This window comes from Macaca nemestrina, chromosome 4 (genome assembly GCF_043159975.1).
Source record: "Macaca nemestrina isolate mMacNem1 chromosome 4, mMacNem.hap1, whole genome shotgun sequence".
Classification (NCBI taxonomy): Eukaryota; Metazoa; Chordata; class Mammalia; order Primates; family Cercopithecidae; genus Macaca; species Macaca nemestrina.
Window position 1 is genome coordinate 100001455 of NC_092128.1, and position 26422 is coordinate 100027876.

General features: G+C 42.8%; 1 protein-coding gene across 10 annotated transcripts in view; it reads left to right on the forward strand.

Moving 5' to 3' along the window:
- Window positions 1-26422, forward strand: part of LOC105475787 (chimerin 2) — a 314261-nt gene that overhangs the window by 127701 nt on the left and 160138 nt on the right. For 2 of the 10 annotated variants that reach the window (XM_011731278.2, XM_071094981.1), the window contains exon 1: window positions 20767-20902. The exons of the other annotated variants lie outside the window; for them this stretch is intronic. In XM_011731278.2, coding sequence (XP_011729580.2) covers window positions 20782-20902 — 121 coding nt within the window. In that variant the 5' untranslated portion in view covers window positions 20767-20781. Of the gene's footprint in view, window positions 1-20766; window positions 20903-26422 lie in introns of those variants that run through there. 10 annotated transcript variants of the gene reach the window in all.

Consider the following 26422-nt stretch of genomic DNA (forward strand, 5'->3'; position numbering starts at 1 on the left):
GTTTGAATCAGAAAAGTTGGAGATAAGGGCCAGGAGTTTGTATGTTGCTAACCCCTGCAGGGAACTCTGATGTCTGCTAACACTTGAGGACCATTGCTCTGGATCAGCTTCGGGGACTTTGGTTTTGCTTCTGGAGAGTGCCGAAGCTTCTAGTTTTCTCACTGTTGAGATAAAATATTTTATATCTGGAACAATATTTAATTCTTTGCCATTTTCAAGATAAGCCTAAACAAGATGTGTGCTTGGACTGGGAGACTCTAAGTATCTGATTCCTTCTTTTTACCTTCTGTTCAGTCTGTAACCTGAGGCCCGTCACTTAAGTCCTGATTCTTTGCCTGTAAAATGTGGTTAATGACGCTGTGCTCCCATATTGGGATAGCCAGAGAAATGTGTAATTAGTGGTTGTGAAGCATCTGGAGCCCAGAGCACCATATAAATGCTATAGGATAATAACCAGTTTATGGCCTTAAATGCCGCCTACAACTTGACACATTTAAAATTTCTTCCTTGAATCGTAAAATTTAAAGTTAATTTAACAGTTTGGTATTTGCACTTATTTTTTATTCATTTTGTAGCCGGAATGTTGTTTCTTTGTGCTTCTTTCAACCTTCCAGAGAAGATGGGTAAGACAAAAACAAAGTTTAAAAAATCAGGACCTTCAGAGAAAATAACCTCTCCAAAGCATAATGTTTGATTGTCAGACATGGATTCTATAGACGTTTTGAACAGAAAGCTGAGATACTCCATAGGCGCAGAGGTAGTTAGTGTCCATGAAAATGCTTGTTCTTTGAGACTGTAGCCTGTGAGTCTTTAAAGAGAGTTCATCCTGGGCAGCGTCTTCATTTCTGCTTGGCCTTGTAACAATGACCCTCCTCCTTGGATCGGGAGTCTGAGAAGTCTGAATCGTATTTTCTACATGGTCATTCTTTATTCAACTTAGGCAAACACTTCCTTTTTTAGACAAGACTGCTTGTCCAATGTACACTCTCATTTTAGATTAGATTTACAAGAGTACAGGCGAGTTCATTTTACTCCAGTTCAAAGTCTTTTTTTCTTTCCCCTTAGTTTCAGGCTGATGAATGGCCAAAAAAGACTGAGATGAAGATACAACAAAAGCATTTCTTTTGAGAGTTTAACTTGGGCTGAATTTATATAGAGAATGCACATGTGGTTAGATAATCAAAGATATGTGTATAAAAGAGGCTTTTATACCAACAGTATGGTGTGAAGAAAAAATTTTTAGATGCTAAATAACCATCGTTTTTATTTTGCATATTATAACTTTAATACTCAAGCATAATTACTAGGCAGGAAAAAAACTTCACTCTTTTATTACCATTTCCTGACATTTTGAATTACACACTATTGCTGAAGTAAAAAAAAAAAAAAAAAAAAAAAGAACAACAGGAAAGGGCTAATTCAGACCCTGATCAACACACTAATTTATAAATCGAGTCTCGAGTAAACACGGTTGTTTCTCCTTGTGACTTATGCTGGAGGTCAAATGCTTACAATAGGCTAAAATAACAAGTCAAGACATGTTTTCATAATTGGAAGTTAAAAAAAGAAATTCCACCATCTGCTGATGAAAAGAAAAGTTTTGCAATAACTGCTGTCATTTCTGAAGAAGCATCTCTAAATTCTTCAGAAAACAGTCATGGTGCTTATGACAGCTAAAAATATTTTGGGGCACCATTAACTGATTATGAGCTACCTGAAGAATCATGCTCTTACTTAAAAGGGCCACATAGAATCCTTTTAGCAGTTTCACAACTGTCTGAGGTTATTCATTGCAGACTGAAAAATGTTGCTTTTTCAAGTCCAAATAAGTCAAAATGAATGGGACAGCAGATAGACTGGAAGGAAAAAGGAGGAGGAAAAAGAGACTCCCTCCTCTGCATTTTGAACATCATTGGCCCAACCCAAGAATGGCTTCTGTTTCTACTGAGCTTGATCACAATTTGCTATGCACTACAGTGAAATGAAATAGTAGTATGGCTGGCAAATTATGAGTGTCGACAGCAAACAGACAGGAAGAGTTTAACTCCTCCTTATGTTCCACACTAGCATTAAACCTTCAGATCAGGCAAAAAAAAAAAAAAAAAAAAGAAAGAAAAGAAAAAAAAGTCAGCAGTTGGGACAGTGTGCCCTTCATAATAGAACATGGGCCAGCCAGAGATTTTTCTCATTTTTTGATCACCTATCTTCTCTGGGCCTGTCTTTTCTTATCAGGTGTAAATTATTTGTTTGCGGCATTTCTGAAATTGCTCTAAGAAGATCAATAGAAAAGTGGTGAGGAAAGAATATAATTTCACCACCCTCACTCTCTGAAAGCCGGCTGTTCTTGAGTTGTGTGTACTTCCTGCCAGCTCAGTAATAATTAATGTATAGTGTGTCTGTAAACTGCAGAAAGAGATTAAGAAATAAGTGCATTTTTATCATTGTTTGGTTGATTCTAAAGTGTTTTAATATTATACTGTTTAGTCGGCAAATCTCTGCAATAAAGAAAACATGTTTGAGTTAGGTCATTTACAGTTTCCTCTTATAACTCTTAAAACAGGAACTGTTGCTTTTCAGAGAAAAAATATTTTTCTTGAGGAATCTAGATGACAGTTTCTGTGGTTTCTCACTTTTCTGAACTCCCAGAGCTCTCACTGTCTGGACTATTCATATCTCACCTTTCAGTATCTATGTTCATGTGCTTGTTAATTCTCTTTTTATGCTCGAACCTGACCAGACTATAAACTCCTTGAAGGTAAGAATCATCTTCTATATTTCCCTATTTCTCAAAGTACCTAGTCAACAGCTGGTCAGGTTGTTGTAACAGGATTTTGTGTATTTAATCACATTTACTGATGTAACCCATTTCTTATTGAAATAATGTATTCCACCTCACCGTATGTTAATATCCTAAAGTTATCTTGAAATGTATTATGTTTGCCAATCTTTTTTGTAAAATAACAGTGGCCTCATTCAGCATAGTGGTTTGCAGTAAAGTGCTTTCATACTGGGCTCTGTGTGTATAAGATGATCAGGATATTGCACCGTTGACCTTTATCCCAGTGCACAGGGTCAGATTGGGTCATTTCTGTGTGAGTACGGTTGGGAATTGTTACCACTCTGAGAACCTTACACAATTAGACAACATAAGAAAAATAGAGTCCCCCGCTTAGATGGATATTTATTTATTTATTGCAATTAATGAAGAATTCATGAAGGTGGCCTTTCTGAAACTTGTCTTTTGAAATTAAATTTGGCCACTGATTGACCTTCCAGAGACAAATTCATGTTCTTGGATGTTGTGTGTAAGTGTGTGTTTTAGAAAAACAAAGTAATAATTTAGCATCAAGAACATATCATTGAAATTCTTAGAAATCCCATAATTGCAGCTTTGTGCAGGCATATTATATAAAGAAAAGGAAAACAACCCCTTAACTTTGAGGCCTTGCTTGTGCTCAGAATACATCACAGAAAAGGAAAGGGGAGAGTGTTGGTGGTGTTACTGCTTTTATTTTTAGAAAAAGCAGAGGCTCAGATGAAAGTCTCCTTGCATACAGTGAGTCCATTTAAAGATGTATGGTATAGCATGGGAAGTTTATTACAGATGTGAAATTATGCAGTACACAGCAAGGATCAATGTTTATTCATACTCTAAATTTAACCCGTTTAAACGTCGCAGTGGGGAGTGAATTTGCTTGTGGGACTGAACTTCTCCCTACATTGCCATGTGGAACAGAGACAGAGTTATGGAAAATGTAGGATGTCCAAGTTCCCTCTCCTTTTGGGCAACATATATGACTCCAGTTTATAAAAAGCAAGTCAGATCACTACAAAAAATAAATTATCTTACTCATACTCAGGTCTTGTCTTAGCCTTTGCTACGGTCTAGAGGGTGATGGAGGACATCTGTCAGGGCCCTGTGGATACAGAAGGCACACTCAGCTGGGATGTTGAAGAGAAGTTAATGGAGGGTCTGCTGACAGAGGTGTCGGCGGGTCGAGAGAACTAAGAGTCTGAAGCATCTGGGAGTGGCCAAGAGTGGGAAGCCATTCCCAACCCCAGGCCTGGAGGGGCAACAAGAGGAAATCGTGTTACTGGATCCTGGGGACAGCTAGAGCCACAGAAGAGGAACGGGGACAGTGGTGGCCGTGTGGGGTCAAGTCTGCTGCCTGAACTGCAGCACTGGAGCAGGGAGAGAGCAGTACCTCCAGCATCTGTCCCGCCATCCCCTCTTTCCTGCCCCTGCCTTCCATTGACTGAACCCAACCTGAAGCCAGAGGAAACAGAACTGAAGTAGTGCAGTTGGTAGAGGTCAACACCCTGGCATGGAAGAGACCCCTGGGAGAAGCAGACACCACCCCTGTTGGAGAATCAGTTCTTCCCTTCAAAATCGGGAGATTACGAACAGTGATTTTTCACTGGATTGACTGGGAGAGGGAGGGAGTGCAGGGGGTGGTCAAAAGAAGAGAAGTGCAATGTTCCCCTAAGAAATACAATTTGGGGCTGGGTGCGGTGGCTCACGCCTGGAATCCCAGCACTTTGGGAGGTCGACGTGGATAGATCATGAGGTCAGGAGTTTGAGACCAGCCTGACCAACATGGTGAAACCCCGTCACTACTAAAAATACAAAAAGCCGGGCGTGGTGGCACATGCCTGTAATCCTAGCTACTCAGGAGGCTGAGGCAGGAGAATTGTTTGAATCTAGGAGGCAAAGATCGCGCCGTGAGGCAAAGATTGCGCCGTGAGCCGAGATTGTGCCATGGCACTCCAGCCTGGGCGACAGAGCGAGACTCTGTCTTAAAAAAAAAAAAATGAAATACAATTTGGGTGAGTATTTGGCTTGTGTGATCTGAAAGAAAAAGACCAATATTCTAATATGATTTACATCCATCCAAAGGAGAAAATAAACAGCCTCCGGGAGCCGTGGTTGAGAACTCCCGCAGTGGCGCGAGACTGTCCAAGCTCCACCCAAGCTTGGCCCCTTACCAGCTGGGCTTTCTGGGGCAATTTTCTCTCTGAAGCTCTGTTTGCTCTTCTTTAAAGTAGGGAATAGGATCGTGCCTACCCTGTGGGGTTCTTGGGAGGCTGAAATGAAAATATAATTGCAAAGTGCTTAGCCTGGAACGGAGCACTCTAAATACAGCTGCTAGCTGCTAATATAGACGATCCCGGACTAATCATGGTTCGACTTACAGTTTTTGACTCTATGAGGATGCAAAAGCGGAATGCATTCAGTAGGAACCATACTATGAATTTTGAATTTTGATCTTTTCCCGGGCTGGTGATATGCCCTAAAACGCTCTCTTGCAATGCTGGGCAGTGGCAGTAAGCCACAGTTCCCCGTCAGCCACACAATCTCCAGGGTAAACAGCCCATCCTCCACAGTGTACTGTGTTGCCAAGTGATTTTTGGATAGTATATTTTATGTTTTCACATCCCATCATGTCTACAAAATGTCCATCTGTGTAAAGAATTCAATACTTTATTATAAAATAGGCTTTGTGTGAGATGATTTTGCCCCATTGTAGGCTAATGTAAGTGCTCTGAGCATGTTTAAGACAAGCTAAATGGTGTTTGGTAGGTTAGATTTACTAAATGCATTTTTGACTGATGATATACTCAATATGTGGACATAACCCCGTCATAAGTTGAGGAGCATCTGTACACTACAGAGACGAATGCTCGATCATGGCTTGGGATCCTGTCTAGGAAGACATCCTTCTCTCAGCACAGGGAGTCAGAAAGGAGGTGAGGATAAGGGCATGGGGTATTCATGTTCCTTCAAAGGAAACATGAGCTGCATTGAGCTGAGAAGCACCCACCGTCTCTCCCTTCTCACAGCTCAGGGAGAGGCATTCTTCTGTCTCTGACAGTGGTAGTCTGTGGAGCTGGGAAGTAGGAAGTAGAGAGTAAGTGAAGGATGCTGGGTTTCCAGCAGAACAGAGCTGGGCTGGGGTGTGCAGAGCAGCATGGGAACAGGGGAGGCACATCCTGGTTCTGCATCCCATCCTCCATGGCTGTCCCACACCGGGTGTCAGTGGAGGACTACGCCACCATACCCTGACCCGCCCTTTTCTGAGCCCACAGCCGCTAGAGCTTCATGCCGGGGCTGCTATTGAAAGGTGTCTCAGAGCCCTGCTCAGAGTCTTATTCTCAGAAAATGACCATGTTTTGGAGAGGAGATGACACAGTGAGTGGGAGAGGCACATGCAGCTAAGAGCATTTCAGGAAGAAATTGGGGTCTCTTGAGGAAAAAGGATCCAAAAAAGAACTACAGATGAAATTGATTGCTTTAAGTGAGCCCATTCTATTTGTATAGTTTTAAAAATAAAAACTGGAAGCAGGTTGTATGAACATAATGTGCTAGCAGACTTGGGAATTAGGGGCAGAATGCTGCTCTAAATTCAGGAAATCATGGCACGGTTTCATATTGAACATGGTCTATTCCTACCACTAGCGCTTTCCTGGCTGATTTCTTCTCCAGCTGGAGACTTCTTTCTGGTTTTCCAATTCATGCTCCACCCTCACCCCAACCCACCCATAAACCAGTGACTGCGGGAAGCAGTATCTTTCATAGTGGTGAGTTCTGGATTTTCAGCAGTAATGGCTGAGAGTCAGGGACAAGATGAATGTGTGCGAGCTGGTGAGAAAAGGGTAAATGATGATAGAAAACGTGCAGTGCTGGGTGCATGGAGTCCTGCAGTTCTGGACATTTTGAAGACTACCTGGCTTTTGACAATCAATGGATTTGACCACCTTGCTGTAAGAAAAGATTAAATACATCTCAAAAGCCAAGTGATAAAATGATAAATTTAATTTAATTTCTTTTCTTTTTTTTTGTTTTTTTTTTTTTTTGAGACTGAGTCTCCCTCCATTGCCCAGGCTGGAGCGCAGTGGCGTGATCTCGGCTCACTGCAACCTCTGCCTCCCGGTTCAAGCGATTCTCCTGCCTCAGCCTCCCGAGTAGCTGGGATTACAGGCACTCACCACCACACTGGGCTAATGTTTGTATTTTTAGTAAAGACAGGGTTTCTCCATGTTGGCCAGGCTGATCTCAAACTTCTGACCTCAAGTGATCCATCTGCCTTGTCCTCCCAAAGTGCTGGGAGCCTAAATTCAATTTCATAGTGACTATTTTACCCCACATGATGAGTGTAGAAAATGTTGGCATATCAAGTCATGGCAATTTGACATCACAAAACCACAAAGATGAAAAATTAGAAACATTCTTAATGTAATTCTGTGTGGAATTCTATGGTTTTAGAAGTTGCAGCCAGGCACGGTAATCCCAGCAATTTGGAAGCCCAAGGTAGGTGGATCGCTTGAGCCTAGGAGTTCAAGAGAAGCCTGGGCAACATGGTAAGACCCCATCTCTACAAAGAGTTCTAAAAATTAGCCAGGTGTGGTGGTGTGTACCTGTGGTTCTAGCTACTCAGGCGGCTGAAGTCTGAGAATCACTTGAGCTCAGGAGTTCAAGGCTGCAGTGAGCTGTGATTGCACCACTGCACTCCAGCCTGGGCAACAGAGCCAGACCTTGTCTCAAACAACAACAACAACAACAAAAGGAAGTTTCATGCTTGTCGTGACTCTGTCCCCTAAGTGTAAAGGCTAGGGTCAAAGGACTAGAGTGGAGTGGGAAGGCCAAATGCAGAAATACCCCTCCATGTGTGGACAGGAAGATGTGCAGGAGTGTATTTGTATACTTGGTGTTTGCATTGTTTCTAAGACATTATTGACACCTGGAATGATTCATTTCCTAAGTGTTGAGAGGTAAGTTATCTTAATCAGTGGATACTTTTTGAATAGGTTGCATATAATAGCTTTAAAAATATTGGTGACATAAAAGGCATCTAAAATGGTCAGTAAACATTTCAGTGGTAGTCAAGAACGGAGCATGCCTTCTTTCTGGAGCCATCTATTTCGTAGTGGTGCTTACAGGAGTGGAACAATGTAGAGTCACTCATGGATTCTCTGTCATGGTGCTGGGCCCAGTAGAAATGCCTATTGCAATATAACAGATTAATTCTGAAAATAGAACCAGTTCCTGAAAAGCCAAAGGTTGCATATGAACACCTAAAAAACAGCCCTTGCTGGAGGCTCAGTCTCTTGATCTCAGATGTTACTAGTAGTTGGTATAAATGATCCGATAGGGCCCAGAGATGAGCGCCCACTTCCTGCCAGAGAGGGCACGAAGCCATGGACATAGGAAGCTCTCAGTAAGTGCTTCTTCAGCAGACACAAACACTGAGGATAAAGGACCTTTCAGTATGTTTTTTGGGGAACCCAAATCTAGTCATTTCTGGCTGTTTTATTTCCTTTTTCCTTTTCTAGTTTTTGAGTTTTGACAGCCAGATCCTCGCCATACTAGTTGGTAGTCTGTACTAGAGCCTGCATGTGTCAGGTAAGGCGCTCTGCAAATCCTGGCGAGGAAGGAGACTTACAATAAACTCGATTGTTCTTTTCCTCTTTAATCAGATCCGCCAGCTTGTGTCTGACTAGTGCTGTCAACATTGTAAACAGTGGAGATGATTTGCCTCAGTTGCACCTCGCACTGAAAAAGCAGTACTGATGGCTATGCAGACATTCCTAAAGAGAATCTTAGTTTTCTTCCTCCACTTTAATAGTGGTCACCCAGTTGGTTGAGCAAACAAACATTTATTGAGCACCTGGTGTGTACAAGCATTTGGCTCTGTTTGGTGCTGAGGAGAGTAAAGCTGCCAGGGAAAACCGAGAGGACACACAGACAGCTCCAGTAGGATAGCTTTGCACTGGGACTCACACCTCTTCATTCTACCAGAAGCCAGGAGATACTCACTGGGGACAGTCGTGATGGGAGTTTTTCCATGAGCAGCAAGAGCTAATGGGCCACTTGCCTACAAGAGAAGGTGAGACAGCAGAGTCCTCCTGGAGAATCTCCCTTGTGGCCCTCTCACTGCCCTGTGACAGATTGCAAGCCTGAAATCTGTCAGCTTTGAAAGGTTGCCTGATCCTCCAGTATTTGGCTATGTAAGACAGGTACTGAAAGATGGCTTTTGTTGAGGAACTGACTCCCAATAAAAATGGTTAACTATCCATTATGAGAAAACACTCCTTTGAGGCTGGGCATGGTGACCCATACCTGTAATCCCAGCACTTTGGGAGTCAAGGGTGAGAGCATCACTTGAGCCCAGGAGTTCAAGTGCAGCCTGAGCAACACAGTAAGACTCTGTCTCTACAAAACAATTTTAAAAATTAGCTGGGTGTGGTAGCATGCATTTGTCGTCTTAGCTTCTTGGGAGGCCAAGGTGGAAGGATTGCTTGAGCCCAGGAGTTAGAGACCAGGAGTTCAAGTCCAACCTGCAACATAGTGGGACTCTGTCTCTACCAAAAAAAAAAAAAAAAAAATGTTTTAATTAGCTAAGCACAGTAGTGCGCACCTGTAGTCCTTGCTACTCCGGAAGCTGAGGCAGGAGGATCTCTTTAGCCCAGGAGTCTGAGATCACAATGAGCCATGATTGTGCCACTGTACTCCAGCCTGGGTAACAGAGCAAGATTCTGTCCAAAAACAAAAACAAAAACAAGCTTAACATTCTAACCAGAAAGTCTCCTTGCTTTCTCAGAAAACTTGCTTCAAGTTTTTACTTGAAGTGAAAACAACATTCCAACCCTTTTACCTCCACCTTCCTCTCCCTCCCTGGCACATGGCCTGGCAAACTCTTACTCATCCTTCACTGCCCAGCTCCAGTGTCATCTCTGTGAGGTCTTCCTCGTTAGCTTCCCACTCGCCTCTGCCAGGAACCTGGCTCCTGTCTTCCGGCACCCGCCACCCTTGCATGCACTCCTCCATAGACTCCCCTCTGCTTGCTTCCCCTCTAGAATTGGGTGCTGCTTCAGGGAAAGGACTTTGTCATCTGTGTGTACCCAGTGCCTAACTTGGGATCAGGAACAGAGTGAAGGGTAAATGTTTGTTAAATGGACAGAGGAGAACATGAACAAATGATCTTTTATAAAGGCACAGGTGTGTAAATATACAATTCCTCCTTATGACCGTGCTGCTGAAAATAGATAAACAGAGGGTACCAGTACAAACAGTCTCAGACAGGAGCTACCTATTAAGGAAAGGTTTGTTTTAATTTTAGTTTCAGACTCTGGTAGTGGAAGCAGGAACTTTCACATGCTGCGATTAGGAAGACAAATGTTCCACTGTGCAAACAGCAAGAGGATATGACTGCTGCCAGCACGCAGTACAGCTGTCCCCAACTCTATGAAGACATGCAACACTCAGATAACAGCAGAGCACAGAGAGGGGGTCTATTCTTCTCACTCTGTTATGTAATGCGAATACTTTCTCTTGCGGAAATCGTTGGGACCACTTGTTGTTTGCCTTACTCTTAACCCTTTAATTATAGACCTACTGATGCTGTCACCCAGGCTGCCACGGGGTGACGGGAAGGCTTTCCTTCCTGCATACATTTGTTCAAGCATTTGGCATGGAAGCGATAAATGCATGCGAACGCAGAGCTTAATGTGGAGCTTTCAGTTAGCATCTTGCAGGTTGTGAGGGATTGCTTCGGCTGTTTGGTCCTTACTCTTGCGTCTTCCTGTACATCACAGACACGCTTCCTGTGCTGTTTGTTGCTCTGTGGTATGGTTGATGAGGTGTCTGAAGTGTTGCTAATGCAGCGCGTGTGATCTTTAGAGATATTTTCCCTGGAAGAAGTTATTTTTAAAGCAAGTGATAAGAAACCACAGAACACCAAAACCCAGAAGGAGAGGAAAACCGGAGGCTCCCAGTCTCAGGAGGCTTCAAGAATCAGAGCCAACTAGACAGCCTGACTGGGCCCCATCTATTTTTACTGGTCTTACAGTAAGGGGTAAGGTTTAGGTTGGAAATAGATGAAGGCAGGCTTCATATACTTATAGAGAGACCGAAGTAACAGCTTGAATGTTGTGACATAAATGAGTTTGATTGTTATGATAAAATATGATAGGTCAGTCTTCCCAAGAGAACTGTTGAGTATACATGTTACTGGCCATAATTTATTCTTATGGGATACAAATGAGTTGGCTAACTTTGGGCAAGGCCCCATCCTCTGTGGGCTTCAGATTCCAAGTCTGTAAAATGGGATAAGAGTACCCACCTCATAGTGCTGTTTGGAAATGAAGTGTGATAATACATGTGGAGTCCTAGGACATTGCAGGGTCCAGTATGAGAGACAGAATTTTGTAATGAAAAAAGCATGCTTTTCAGAGCTGGATAATGCCAGATCTGAATATTCAGCTCCACTATATGATTAATATATGTGATTATTTATGCGAGTCTGGGCAACCTCACTATTCCTCTGTTTATTCGCCTGTGCAATGGGACTAATAATACCTGTTTTATAAGCAGGTTGTATTTTTTTTTTTTTTTTTTGCCACAGAGTCTTGCTCTGTCACCCACGCTGGAGTGCAGTGATGCGATCTCGGCTCACTGAAACCTCCATCTCCCAGGTTCAAGCAATTCTCATGCCTCAGCCTCCTGAGTAGCTGGGATGACAGGCTAGTGCCACTATGCATGGCTAATTTTTGTATTTTTAGTAGAGACAGGGTTTCACCATGTTGGCCAGGCTGGTCTTGAACTTTTGACCTCAAGTGATCCCCCAACTCAGCCTCCCAAAGTGCCGAGATTACAGGCATGAGCCACTGCACCCAGCCCTGGTTGTGAGTATTAAATAAGACACTGCATGCAAAACATCTAACAACTTAACGTAATGAAAGGCTATTAATAAAGGCTAAGATAACTACATGATATCTGTCAAAATTATCTTTCACAAAAGGAATGTTATCTTAGATTTTATTTTATACAAAGCCTGTCATGCCATTGGATTACTCAGTTAATTTATTTTGAACCCTCAATAACATTCTGGAAAAGTCACAATAGACTTGAAATGATCTTAATCAGTGATAGTTTTGGACCTTTGTAGTGGTCACTTAATCATTTTTAAAAAAGGAAGCTAAGAAATTTAACCTAGGTATATTTATATAACAAGTGCTAAATGTAATTGTAAACAACCTTTTAAAAAGTTTGCTACACTTTTTTTTAAATGTAAATGATATAAAAGGATATAAGTGAAAACCAAATCTCCCTACCTCTCCTGACCTTCAGCCTCGAAGATCTCCTCTGCAGACAGACACAACCTCAGCCCTTGGCAGTCTCTTCCAGACCTGTTTCATGTACTGAAACCCCAAGCTCTGCCTCATTTTTAAAATTTAACATCTTGAAGAGCTTTCCATATTAGCCACCTCATTCCTTTTTGTGCCTTCATAGTATTCCATAGCAGACTTTTAAAGATCACTTTAAAAAGCAATATAACAATTTTTTTTTTGTTAGCCATATTATAACAATGCTGGCTGGGCGCAGTGGCTCACGCCTGTAATCCCAGCATTGTGGGAGGCTGAGGCAGGTGGATCATCTGAGGTCAGGAGTTCAAGACCAGCCTGGCCAACATGGTGAAACCCTGTCTCTACTAAAAATATAAAAATCAGCCAGGTGTGGTGGCACACGCCAGTAATCCCAGCCACTTGGGAGGCTGAGGCAGGAGAATCACTTGAACCCTGGAGGTGGTGGTTGCAGTGAGCCAGGATTGCACCACTACACTCCAGCCTGGGTGACAAGAATGAAACTCTGTCTCAAAAAATAATAATAATAACAGTACTGTATATAACAATATAATATATATGCCAATATAGCAATGTAATAATATGGCTATGTTGTGGAGACCACCTTCAAAATGAAGAAAAGCCAGCTGTTCTTATATAATGTGAAAGTGTGACTGTGAGTGGATAAAATGTCCAGTGGCAGCCTTGGACAGGGACTTTACAATTTTTTTTCTTTCAAAAGATTAAGGAACAAGCAAGCATGATGTGCTGTGGGAAAAATGTCTTAGATGACTAAAAATCATTTGAAGCTCAAATATACACATAGAAAAATTAAAGTTGTTCCATGAAATGTGAGTTGAAGAAAGCAGTATTTCTAAATTTGTGTGTTATTTTAAGCATGAGTTTTAATTTGTACAAATAACTGAATTAATGAATTCAGGTTTATATACCTATTTGAATTAAGCATTATGAGTAAATATCTGACCATTTCCTTTATGTTGTGAAAAGTTTTTATATTCAGAAATCTTTTGGGGGAAGATCTCATCAGGAAAATGCACACTGCCTTCTGCGGGAGGTTGCTTGGGGGGCCTCAGTATTCAGCAGCCCTGTTCTCAACAAACAGAAATCAAGCATTGCAGAGCAGGCCCAGGCTAAAGTGGCACTTTCATTAGTAAGGGCAGGCAGGAAGGTATTAGCCAGGTGTGCTTGCTAACCACTGAGCCCCCAAATCAAGCAGGTTTACCTGTCCTCCAGGTGCTGCAGAGCTAGACCACCAGGAAGGCAACTGTGTACCACCTGGACAGTGCTCCTAAGAGCTGGCACACAGCCAAGAGACAAATTGCTCCCACCTCCCCAGTGGGAAAATACAGGACAAGATAGAGGACGGGAGTTCACTTCCTGAGTTTCCCTCACAGACCAGGAGTGTATTTTGTCATAAAGCATGTCCTCATTTAGACTAATTATCAGCACATATATGGGACATGTAGGTAATTCCCTGGCACATAAAGGGTGCACTTGTTTCCTTAAGGAAGGAAGGATGGGTTCACCACAACTGCTGGCACCCACATGCTGCCTTTGAGCTTTGAGTCACGTCGAACAGCTTCAATCACAGGGTCTGGGTAGGGAGAATGCAGCTGCTAGGAGACTGAGAATTGAAAGTGTCTTGGAGCTTCCAACCAGGAGAGTGCTTACTGAGTGTCTAGCCCCGTCTCTGTATTCACAGATGGGAAAATTGAGGCCCATGTGGGTCAAGGTTGAGGGAATAGCCCAAAATCACCCAGAACTGGGAGTGGAGCTGGGGCAAGAAACCCACTGTCATCTTTCAGGCTTCTGCTTGGTTATTGATGAGAGCACGGTGCTCTGCCTTGTTCTCATCCTTCTGTGGTTCCTTGCTTTCCCCCTCTCTGGAGCTCCCTCCTTCACGTGTGGAGGTAAAGCCGGTGGCCCTCTGATAGTCCAGTTCCACTGCAGCAGGCTCTGTTTTCAGCCTGTAAGACAAACAAGGATGTAGCAAGCATGGGCCAGAGTGACTGGCTGCCGACATGCCCATTCTTGATATGAATTACTACAATTATATTAACCGCACCAATTGTTATGAACGGTGCCAGTTACGAGAAATGACTCTGCTAGGTCAGAGAGCCCATTTGTTGCCAGGCCAGCACTGAGCACTGTATCTCTATGAATAGAGATCAATAGTATCTCTACTGATAATGAAATCTGGGGAAGAGTTGCACGTAGTGCCTGATATGCAGAGGGTCTTTGAGGAGGAACAGGGAGGGACAGAAAGAGGGACGGAGGAGAGAAGGATGGGAGGGAGAGAGGGAGGGGGGCATCTCAGTGAGATTTTACTTTATTTGTTCTAAAAGGTGGCAGAAAATTAAATAATGTCATGAGTTTTTTTCTAATTCTCTAGTGCTGTTTTCTACAATGTTTAAACCATGTTCTATCATTGAAGCAGACCGGACATAAGAAAGAACTGAAAATTTCACTTTAGCTTCTGTACTGCTCATTGCCCCTATGGGACTAGGGTCATAGGGATAAAAATCAAGGGACTCCAGAGCCAAACAGATCTGGATTTGAATTCTACTTTTTCACCAACCATGTGACCTTGGGAAAGTGACTATAATCTCTTTTAGTTCCCTCATTTCTAAGAGATAAAAACACATACCTTCAGGGATGTTTCTGCTCCATGCTTCCTGGGCACCCTAAACTTTGTCTCTCATAACACTTTTTGTAGTTTCTTACAATCACTTGTTTGATGTTCGTTTGCCTTCGTTGCTGGACTGAAGGCACCTTGAAAGCAGTGACTGGACCTGCCTTGGTCACAGCTGTATCTTTATCCTGTGGTACAGTGCCTGGCACATAAGTATTTGCTGGAAGAATGGATGGGTAGATGGATGGGTGGATGGTTGGATGGCTGGATGGTTAGATGGATGGACGAACAGATGAATGGATGGAGAGATGATTCAGGAAAGTTGTAAAGATGCCAGATAATGTATGGAAGGGACCTATCCCAGAATCTGGAATAAGCAGGCACTTAAAAATTCCTTTCCTTCCACTGAAGGAAGACTCCACCTTCTCTTCCATCTCTGCTTCAGGACTATTTGACTCCGAATATACTATGGCCAAAAAAATCTTTCTTGGCTTGCCAGGAATAAAAGTGCCAGGGCCATGATCTATGGGTTGCTTTAATGAGAGGTTTGTCTATCACTGCCACAACCATTGTATATCAGAAGAGACACAAATGCCCACAGTGAACTCAAGATGCACCAAAAAATATATCGTTATAGTAGGAGAAAATGCTGGCTCTTCTAAATGGCAAGAATGGAGAGCTGACTGGGGATACATCGAAATTGCCTCCTTCTCTAAGAGCTAACCTCTTCAGGAAGGGGATGAATAAAGGAATAACTATTAAGAAATAACTGATTAAAATAATCTTCTCCCTCCATTCCAGCAGCACTTTAGGTCTAATCTTGCCCTGATCTTATAACACTCCACTTTCTACCTTGTGTTATGGTGATGTGTACATGTGGCCAAGGGCTGGATACCCAGCAGGCAGGCAGTTAGTGCTCATTGAATGAATGAATAAGTTGATGTCTTATTTCTTCTCCTAACTGATTCCTATGGTTATATTCTGCATCTTGCCTTTATATCTGCACCCATGTCTAGTGTACTGTTTTGTGCCAATTAGGGCGTAAGCTCTGGGTAAATATTTGTTGGACGAATAAATGAATACCCCAAAGGGCTTCTTCTGGAAGAAGGCCAGGAAAACATTCCTTTGATGAAAATAATTTGTAAAGAGGCAGGGAGATACTGGAAGGCAGAATGTCTGGGGAGGAGAGACAGGCCTTTAGGTTGAATAGAAGTAGTGGTGGTGAGGTTGTCTCCAAAGAAATAGCAGGGGAGGAAGTGTGTGAATAATAAAAGAGGTAATTGTCCACCAGGAAAGCATCTCCATCCGGCTGTGAGAAATCTGCACTTTGTACCAGCAAGTGGGGAGAGTGCCTTGGGAGAGAGGGAGACCAGGGACATGGCCAGTGGTTTGGCAAAGGTAATGATGATGATAACCGAATTGAAGCTCCTGTGTCTTTTCTCTCCCTCAACCCCTTGTCTCCCTGTATTGCCACCATTTGCTTTCATTTCTCCATCAAACCTCCCTCTTACAAGCTCTATTTTCTCAATTTCTACTTGCCCTTCACATCACTTGCCTGTGGCTTCCTCCCATACCCCATTGCAAGGTCATCAGAAACCCCCATGTTGCTGCAGCAACAGCTCTCCCCACACATATCTCACTGCAGCAGCTGCCGCCTCTGTTAACCACTTCCCCCTTTTTAAATGTCTTGTGCTTTGCCTTTCGTGTCACCCCATCTTGGGGTTTCCCTCCTATCGCTCTGATCTCTGCCTCTTTCCCTCTTCTTCTCATCCCTTCAGTGCTGGTGCTCCTCAGGGGCTCTGTTAAAGGCCTCCCTCCCCCACTCTCATGTTCCCCCTGTGTCATGTGTCTACTTTAGTGGCTACAGCTGCCGTATGTATGCTGGGGTTTCCATTCCTGGATCTCCAGTCCAGGCCTCTTTTCTGAACTGCAGGTCTCTTAGAGATGTTCACTTGGCCATTCCTCAGCCATCGCTTTCCAGCAGCAAAAGCTGAGAGCCTTGCCATCTGCCAGGCCTGCTTCTCCTCTGGTCTGCCCCTTTCTGTGAATGGCAACACTACCCATCAAGATGCTTAAGCCAAAAACCATTCATCTTCCTCTGCCCAAACTAGAAGTCATGTTCCCTCCTTTCCTTCCCTGTCCATATCCAGTTTATCATCAAGTCCTGTAGATTCTGTCTTCTCCATGTCCTTCACATCCATCCCATTTTCTCCTTCGCCACTGCCACCATTCAAGTTCAGATCATTAGTGTCACCTTCCTCGGTTACTGGCCAGTCCCTTGATTGGTCTCACTGCCTCTTCTCTTTCTCCCATCTTCTCATCCTCCAGTCCACTTTCTCTCTCAACTGCAATGATCCTTCTCAAATACAACCTGGACTCTGTATTATCCCTGCTTGCATTTCCCTGCCCTCTAGAAGAGATAAGTCCTTAGCATGGTTGTAAAATGCTTAATTATCTGGCCCCTACTTACTTCTTTAATATAATCCCTCACCCCTCCAAAACACCCTCTGGCCACCCACCTAGACACATCAGAGCCTGTTTCAGCCAGCAAGCTGAGCCACTTCTGGCTCTCAGTGCCATGTCCTGTCTTGCCTGTGGTTCCCGTAGGCCACACCTCAGCCTGTGTATCCTCCAAGAGCCCATTCATCCACAAAGACACTCCTTACTGTGGGCTTCTGTAGTAGATGTCCAGGCAATAGCCTACCTGCTTGACTGGGCTCCAGTGCTGTGGCAACAGAGCTTACTCTTCTCTTTGTCTTTGGGGACTTTAGGCCTTGCTGTTAGATTTCACTCCTCTGAAACTGCTCTTGAAGGACGCTGAACAGGACTACTCAAGGCAGAGGTGATCCATCAGGGTGTGGGAAGAGCCTGACTGCCCCTGGCCCATGCAGCCTTCCAAAGGCTGAGGAGTCCTACCACCATCAATGCTCCCTGTATGCATCCTCTTGCTATGTTACAGTTGCCTTGTTATTTGTTTGGGGCCCTCAAAAGAATGCAAGTTTTGAGTTTCTGTCTTTTACTTGTCTAACACTTTGAGTACCTTCTGTGTCCTGGTTTACAGCAGTCATGGCCACTTCAGTTGGGCCATTTGTGCCTAGCTGAGAGGGCGAGTGGGGGCTGAACACAGCCTGGGCTCCCCTCGCCAGGCCGCATGCTCTGGCTTGGGGCTCTGCCCCTCAGAGGAAACATCTCTACACACAGGTGCTAATTGCCAAGCTATACCCCTGCCTGAAAAAGACAGCTTTTTCTAATGCACAAAAAGTACCCAACAGGCTAAGGGTGACCCACACATTGGAGGACAAGATCAATGAGGTTCCTACTCTCACAGTGCTATCTGTCTAGCACGGGAAGACAAAACTTAAAGAAATATATAACCACACAGCAAAACATTTCGGATGGTGAAAAGGCTCTACAAAGAATTTAAGAGAGTATCTGGGGAAATGCTTTAGGTTTTCGGGTCCAGGAAGATATCTCTGAGGAGCCAGAGCATTTAAGCTGAGATACCATGATAAGGAAGCCAGCAATGTGCAGGGGAGAGGGAAGAGACTGTGTGACATCCCTAAGACTGGTATGGTCTTGATGGAGCAAAAGAAAAGCCAGAGTGGTGGGAAGAGAGAGAAATGCGATGACCAGGGAGAGGTGGTCAGGGGCCAGATCGTACAGAGTTTCATAAGCCCTCTCTACCTGTTCACCGTATTGTGCCCAAGGACTGGCTTGTTGCATTTATCCAATAAGTACCTGTTGAATGGGAGAATCTCATCATGCCTCTGTGCACAGAATAAGTGGCTCAAGACAGAAGCTCCATGTGGCCCCGGTGCCCTCTAGTGACCACAGACTCCAGGCCAAGGACCTCCATGGCTTCATCATCTTCAGAAAATCACTTACTTCCCTTGTTTTTGGGGCCCAGCCTCAGGGTGCAGCAATAATTCCTGGAATTTGTCTTACCAACTATTCTCTGCAAGTAGGACTCAAACAGAAAAATCCCTGATATGAGATTCGTAGTCAGACCGACAGCAGGCCTTCATCCCTTACCCAAGCAGAGTTTCCAAAGAGAATATGTGGATGTCTAATTTCTCGGGGGAATGCAGGGAACCTGCACAGGGGACAAGCATTAGCAAGCCAGCTCTCTAACAGCCTTCAGATCTGGATGTTTTACAGCGGTTAGGATGATCTCCACGTAGTCTCGCAGCTCAGGCCTGGCACCATTTGACCGTGCTGGCCTGACAAGATCATAGCTAGAGGCCATACACTCTGTCGGTGAGGACATACTGCTAAGGACTCAAGCGTGGGCATAATGTATGTGTCGAAGACATATTGCAGCGTGTGCACAGACACAACATCCCACTCCTGCTGTTGTTGTTTGCTTTCGTTTGGATCCCAACCCATTCTGGGCCCATTAAGCTAATCACCCAACAAATTCTGAACTGTCGTCTCATTGTGAGGCTGTTCCATGCCTGATTGAAAAGCCTGTTTTCACCCAACTTCCCTGGAAAAAGCCTACTGCAGCCCATTTACAAATGTTTGCATCAATAAATCAAAAGTGACAGCACAGATCTGGCTTTTCTGGGAGAGGGGATGGCAGAGGGAGAAACCCAGTCCTTCTCCTCTCTGTTTCATAAATGATCTACTGATGCCATATACAAAGCTTTATTTGAAATGTTCTAAGAAAATAGGTCATCTTCAACTTCCTTGATAGATCATTCTCTACATCGGTGAAGCTTTGACTCCTCTTATTTTCCAAAGCCTCTGCCTGTGTTTTTCTATGAGTCTAGTCATCCTCCACTGAGCCAAATGAAGGAATCTGGCTCTCCCGGATGTTTGCAGGTATTTCCTCTTCAGTTGTCACTTAGCCAAGTGGAGCACATGTGTTCTTTAATTTTTCTTCATTAATCAGTCTCCAAATTCCTTTACACTTGCTCCTCAGGTGATTCCATCAAATCAACATATTTCTGGAGCTAAAAATGCCTGGAAGAATACAGCCTTCCAGCTGCTGCCACCCAAACGTGTGGATTCACGTATGTTCCCTGCACTCCACGGCCATATGTTTCCACAGGTTCTCTTCCAGGAGCGTTTCTGTGTCTCCGTTTGCTTCCCTGCAAATGCATTCTTAGTCTCATCTGTGAGTTTTCTAACTGAGTCTTGAGGCATCAAAAATTAAGAGCATATTGATAACAGCCCAGTGTTGGTGAGGGAGGGTATGGGGAAATGGGCATTCTTGTACCCATTGCTGAGAGTTTCAATTGACTTGACTTGTTTTGAAGGCCATTTTAAAATAAAAAATGCACAGACCCTTTACCCAGCAGTTCAACTTTCCCGAATCTATACTGCACCTGTATCAGTGTGGCATTGTTTACAGTAGCCTGTATTAGTCCATTTCCACACTGCTGTAAAGAATGCCTGAGACTGGGTAATTTATGAAGGAAACAGGTGTAATTGACTCACAGATCTGCATGGTTGGGGAGGCCTCAGGAAACTTACAATCATGGCGGAAGGTGGAGGGGAAGCAGGCACCTTCTTCATAAGGTGGCAAGGAAGAGAGAGAGCAAAGAAAGAAGTGCTGCTTTTAAACCATCAAATCTCGTGAAAACTCACTCACTATCATGAGGACAGCATGGGGGAAACCACCCCCATGATCCAATCACCTCCTACCGGGGTCCCTCCCTCAACACGTACGGATTACAGTTTTCAAGATGAGACTTGAATTGACACAGACCCAAACCATATCATAGCCCAAAGTGGAAAATAGTCTAAATGTCCATCAATTAGAAATTATAACATAAATGAATTAAGTATATTTTGCTATACTCATGTAATGGAAGTCCAAGCAACAGTTATAAAAAGAAAATAACGTAGATCTATGTGTACTGACATGGATAGATGCTGAAGCAATATCATGAAATTCAAACAGCAAATTGCAGAACAGTATGTATGGTATGAAACCATTTTTGTAAATTTTTATTCCAGCTATCCACAGAACAAAATCTGGAAGGATTCACACAAATCTCTTAATGGTGCCTTTTTTTCCCCCGCAGGTTGGGAACTTTCTGCAGTATACATTTTTAAATTATTGGACTTTTTCTGTTTTTCAGCAATGGTGTATTACTTTAAAGTTCAGTGGAAACAACAGAGGTATTACTTTATTTTTGCTGTGCTCTTGATCCAGAAAGATGCACTTTTATGCCACCTATTCCCTATTGTCCCGGTTGTCCCCTAGTCTTTCTCAGACATTGAGAAGCTTTCTGTGGGCTAATCCCAGAATTCTTTGTTTTCCCTCAAAGACCAGAACAGCAGCATCATCTTTTTGGGGTTTAGTTACCTTTAGCACATAAGGTTTTCTTAAGGTGGCTTTCGAGTTTTAACCTGCACTTCCAGGCCCCTTTAACCCGTTTTTCTTTCCTCTTCTTAATATGTTCAGAATCTTTATGGATTATTTCAATGGTCTTATTACCCATCTTTTAAAGGTTTTGATCATTTTCTAAGCATCTGTATCTTCCCCCCTCCCTCCCCATCCTTTCATGAGAGGAGACACCTGTTTCCCAGGCTGCTTAGAATTACTCATTGATATTTGTTTCACAGAATTTTTAAAAGAGGGCCAAGGGAATCAGACATGGCCTTTTGCTGCAAAAGTAACTGTCTTTTGTCTCACTCCTAGCTCTTCCTGCATGAATACTGTACATGCTGTATGTGCTATTACAACAGTTATTTTTGTTGGGTCTTTTTACATCTACTTTATTTTTGAGGTGGTGATTTGTTTAGTCAGTGTACTTTTAAAAAAAACTAGCACTCCTACAAATTTATTTCTCATTATTTTTAATTTTTATATAAGCAATATGTACAGAAAATTGTAAAATAAAAGTAAGCAAAAGAAGAAAAAGTAGAAATCCCCTGCATTTTTACTATCAGGTATAGCAAGCCTTAATAATTGGGTTTATTGCCTTCTTGATAATTTCTATGTATATGAATATTAACTTTTTATTAAAATGAGATAATATTTAATAAATTATTTTATAACCTGATTTGTTAATACTTAACAATGTAGCATAAATAGTTTCTTATCATTAAACGTAGATAATAACAGCTAGTATAGCATTTACCATATGCCAGGCATGAGACTACACATTGTATTTTATTTTTTCTCCTGATTTATCTTACGTCCATCCTTCAGTAGGAATTTTTTTGATGGCACTCTTTATCTGGAGTAATCTCTCTTTTGTTGTTGTTGTTGTTCTGTTAGTCTCTTCTTTTGCAGCTTTCTCCTGCACATGGCTTTCATGAAATAAAACATATTTGTGATTTTTTGTTTGCAGACTAAGCATTATAAATATTAACTGATCCAGTGCTCATGACAATGCTATATGTTGGGTGATGATATTACTCTCCTTGCATAGATTTTAAAAACTGAGGTACAGACAGAGAAGATAACTTGGTTAAGGTCACACACTAGTAAGTGACAGAGCTGGGTTTTAAACCTAAGCAGTCTAGTTCCAGAGGCTATGCTCTCAACCACAAAGCTGTAACCCAAACTGTCATTTTCATGACTAAGTCTATGATAATTATTTAACCACTCCCTTCTTTCTGTGCTTTTAGGTTTACTCTTACACATAGCACAGCGATGAACATCTTGTTCATGTATATCTTTGTACATGCGTTCAATTACTCCCTTAGGCTAGATTCCCATGAACAGAATTGCTGAGTCAAAAGGTTGACATGTTTTTTAAAGGTTAGATACATATTAGTCAAAGTCTTCTAAGCCTCTCTGATCTTTGTAATTCATTGTTCCTTTCTAAAAATGTGTAACTGTCTTCTGAGTTCAAGGATAGATTTTTTTTTTTTTAAATTAATACGGGGCTTCTTGTTCTCCTTCCTCCCCTTTCCTTATTTCTTCAAAATGTTTAACAAAATAATACATTTTCAAAAGGCATTATGCTTTATCTTGTCAGTATTTCCAGTACTTTGTGTCTCCTGGACTTTATGCAATGGAAGTGTGTGCACAGATGGAATATGTTCTACCATTTGGCTTAATGACAATTTTTCACACCACTAATTTGCTTTCTTTATTTTATTTTTTCTTTTAAGCCTCACAAGAATTGAAGTAACATATATAACATATAATAATTTTGTTTTCTTGATTTCAATATATGTAAATTAGGGGGGACTGCCTGGTAAGGATGAATGATGTGTCAGAGCTCTAGAAGACAAAGCTCTCACCTCTGCCTCTAACTTGTTTTATGACCTTGAGGTAACCACTTAATCATTCTGCATTTCATTTTCCTCATTTGCCAAATGACAAAGTGAACTAAATGACCTTGAAAACCTATTTTTTTTTTAAGTGTCAGTCTATCCAAGACTCAAGTTGATCTTTGAAAAGTATTGTTTGAAATTAGGGCAAATACGTGTATGTGTTGGTTGGGCAAAGTTGGAGGCACTAAAAATTGGTTTCAACATATTAAAAATATTTTGTGCTCTGACGCTTGACCAAGGCCTCCTAACAGTGTGCTTTAGTGGTTTGTGAAACATATTTCTAAGGCCAAGGTAATTATAGTTGTTCCACTGAAGCATGACAAATGGCCCCTCACTATGAATTCTTTTATGGGAAAGAAAAACCTTCCATGACAACAGCCCTGGAACTTAATGACAGGCTCCAGATCTGGGGGCAAGAATAGAGACAGTCATTGGCTGCAGTCAAGAGAGAGAAGACAACAGCATGGGCTCACCTGGGAAGAATCAGGGCAGAGTGATGTAACAATAACAACAACGACATTAGTGAGGCTCTGCTGAGAACTTGCAGAAAAATATAAAAAATTGACAGGATGTTGTCCCAATAATTTCATATACACTGTCTCATTTAATTCCCACAATACAGCCGGTCACAGTGGCTCATGCCTGTAATCCCAGCACTTTAGGAGGCCGAGGCGGGTATATCTCAAGGTCAGGAGTTTGAGACCAGCCTGGCCAAGATGGTAAAACCCCATCTCTACTAAAAATACAAAAATTAGCCCGGTATGGTGGTGGACACTTGTGATCCCAGCTACTCGGGAGGCTGAGGCAGGAGAATCACTTGAACCTGGGAGACAGAGGTTGCAGTGAGCCAAGATTGTGCCACTGCACTCTAGCCTGGGCAATGGCGCAAGACTCCATCTCAAAAAGAAAAAAAAAAAATTCCCACAATGCCCCTAAGAGATAGGTTATGAGGTAGGTACTTTTATTTTTTCTGTTTTACAAAGATGAGCATTGGGAGGTTCTTTAAAAACGAAGCTAGATAACCTCCTTCGAATTATTCAGCCATTAGTTGTCAGAGAGGATTTGAACCCTGAGAGTTCATTCATTCATTTAACACGTTTGTTTTGTTTTGTTTTGAATGCCTGTTATGCACCAGGCACCCATCTAAAGGCTGGTGACACAGAAGCGAATGAAGCAAAATTCCTGCTTTTATGGAGTTTGGCTAGTAGAGGATGAGACCAGTCATAACAAACCAATAAATCAATAAATAATTTCAGAGGGCCATAGTGCTATGAAGAAAGATCAGCTCTCTGTGAGGAGAGTGACTGGGGCAGAGGGAAGGTCACTTTACAGGATCTTGGCAGGGAAAGCCCCTGGCTGGTGACATCAAGCTGAGCCCTATGCGATGGAGCCAGTGAGCCATGCAGCGAACTATTGGAGGGCATTTTACCTGCAGAGTCCATCAGAGCAAAGGTCAAGGACTCAAAAGAGCTTGGCTTGTTCTAGGAACAGATAGAAAGCCAGTGTAGTTGGATGATAAATGAGAAAAGGGAAAAATGTCTGCAGTGGAGTCAAAGAGGTGGGCAGGCTCCCGATGATGCAGGACCCATGGGCCACAGTAGGATGCCTGGATTTTATTCCACGTGCAGGGAAGGCCTTGGAGGATTTTACACTAGGAAGTGTTGTGATCTTCAGTTTCTGCAGGCAGATTTCTTCCTCTAGGTTATGTTGCCAACAAGGAGCATCTGAAACGGACTAGGTTGTTTATGTAGCCCACAGCCTAAAGGAGTATTAACTTAGGGGCCAGCGTTTCAGACGAAACAAAACTGTAGGGTTTCCACAGAACAACAAGACTGAAATGGACAGCTAGAGGTCTCCTTAGCTGAACTTCTGACTTTAGGTAAGAAGACCTTAGCAGATCCAAGTGGAGCATCTGGACTATGCTAAAGACCTTCAGAAAGGGAACTTCATCTTCTGTCTTGAGACCTTCCCTGAGTATATAGAAGGCGGTGCTCTAGATACTGAACTTGTTTGACCACTTCTTGGTCTGGAGGTTGTGCTTGCCTCATAGAATAAACCTCATCCAAAATAACAAGACATTACAGCTTTGAGTAGGTGGCATCTCAGGGATTTGCATTTCTGTGTAATCTATCGTGTGTGTGTATGTGTATGTGTGTATCTATTTGTCTTTGAAAAAATATTTTTGAAGATGCCTTCAACATTTTAACATAGAGAACCGGGGCACGTTGGCTCATGCCTGTAATGCCAGCACTTGGGGAGGCTGAGGCAGGTTGATCACTTGAGGTCAGGAATTCAAGAGCAGCCTGGCCAATATGGTGAAACCCCATCTCTACTAAAAATACAAAAATTAGCTGGGTGTGGTGGCACATACCTGTAATCCCAGCTACTTGGGAGGCTAAGGCAGGAGAATTGCCTGAACCTAGGAGGCAGAGGTTGCAGTGAGCCAAGATCATGCCACTGCACTTCAGCCTGAGCAACAGAGTGAGACTGTCTCAAAAAACAAACAAACAAACAAAACAAAAAAGCAAAAAGCAAAAACAAAGGGCCTGGCATTTCTGATGAGGGGGCATTGTATGAATGGGACTAGAATTTGTTTTGTAAACTCAGCAACTTGGTTAATTTTATTTGAATGCTCTTTATAAACAAACACTCATGTTAACCCATTGAAATTGATTTATGTCACCTATGGGATGAAATTAATTGGTTGGGTTAAAGTCTCACTATTATAAGACACTGTTCTCTTACTTTGACAAAAATATTCAGAGTTAATGAACACATTGATTTAGCAAAACCCAGTTTGAATAACATGGTAAACCATCACTAATGCACTGACTGTGTGTGTGCCTAGGTGGCCGACTATCCCTCTGTAGGTTCTTGACAATTCAGTCCTAACAACACAAATTTGTTTGTATGAAATGAGCATGAGAGACATTTAGTTGAGCCCTGTGATATGGTGGGCCCCAGAGAGCAAGGTAATAATTGTGAAAGAATTCAATTTAAGCTGCACAAGTGAGTAGGATTTGGGGAAGAATACTACCCTTGAATTAGTTTTTATTTATGAAGAGCCTATTTGTTTCTCAGGTGGAAAAACATCCTCAAACCACCTTACTTCATGAGTGAGGTCAGAAAAGTCTAATGGAGCCGGGTTCAGTGGCTCCTGCCTGTAATCCCAGCACTTCAGGAGGCCGAGGCAGGTGGATCACTTGAGGTCAGGAGTTCAAGACCAGCCTGGCCAACATGGCAAAACCCGACCTCTACCAAAAAATATAAAAAATTGGCTGGGTGTGGTGACACGCGCCTGTAATCCCAGCTACTCGGGAGGCTGAGGCAGGAGGATTGCTTGAACCCAGGATGTGAAGGTTGCAGTGAACCGAGATCATGCCACTGCACTCCAGCCTGGGTAACAGA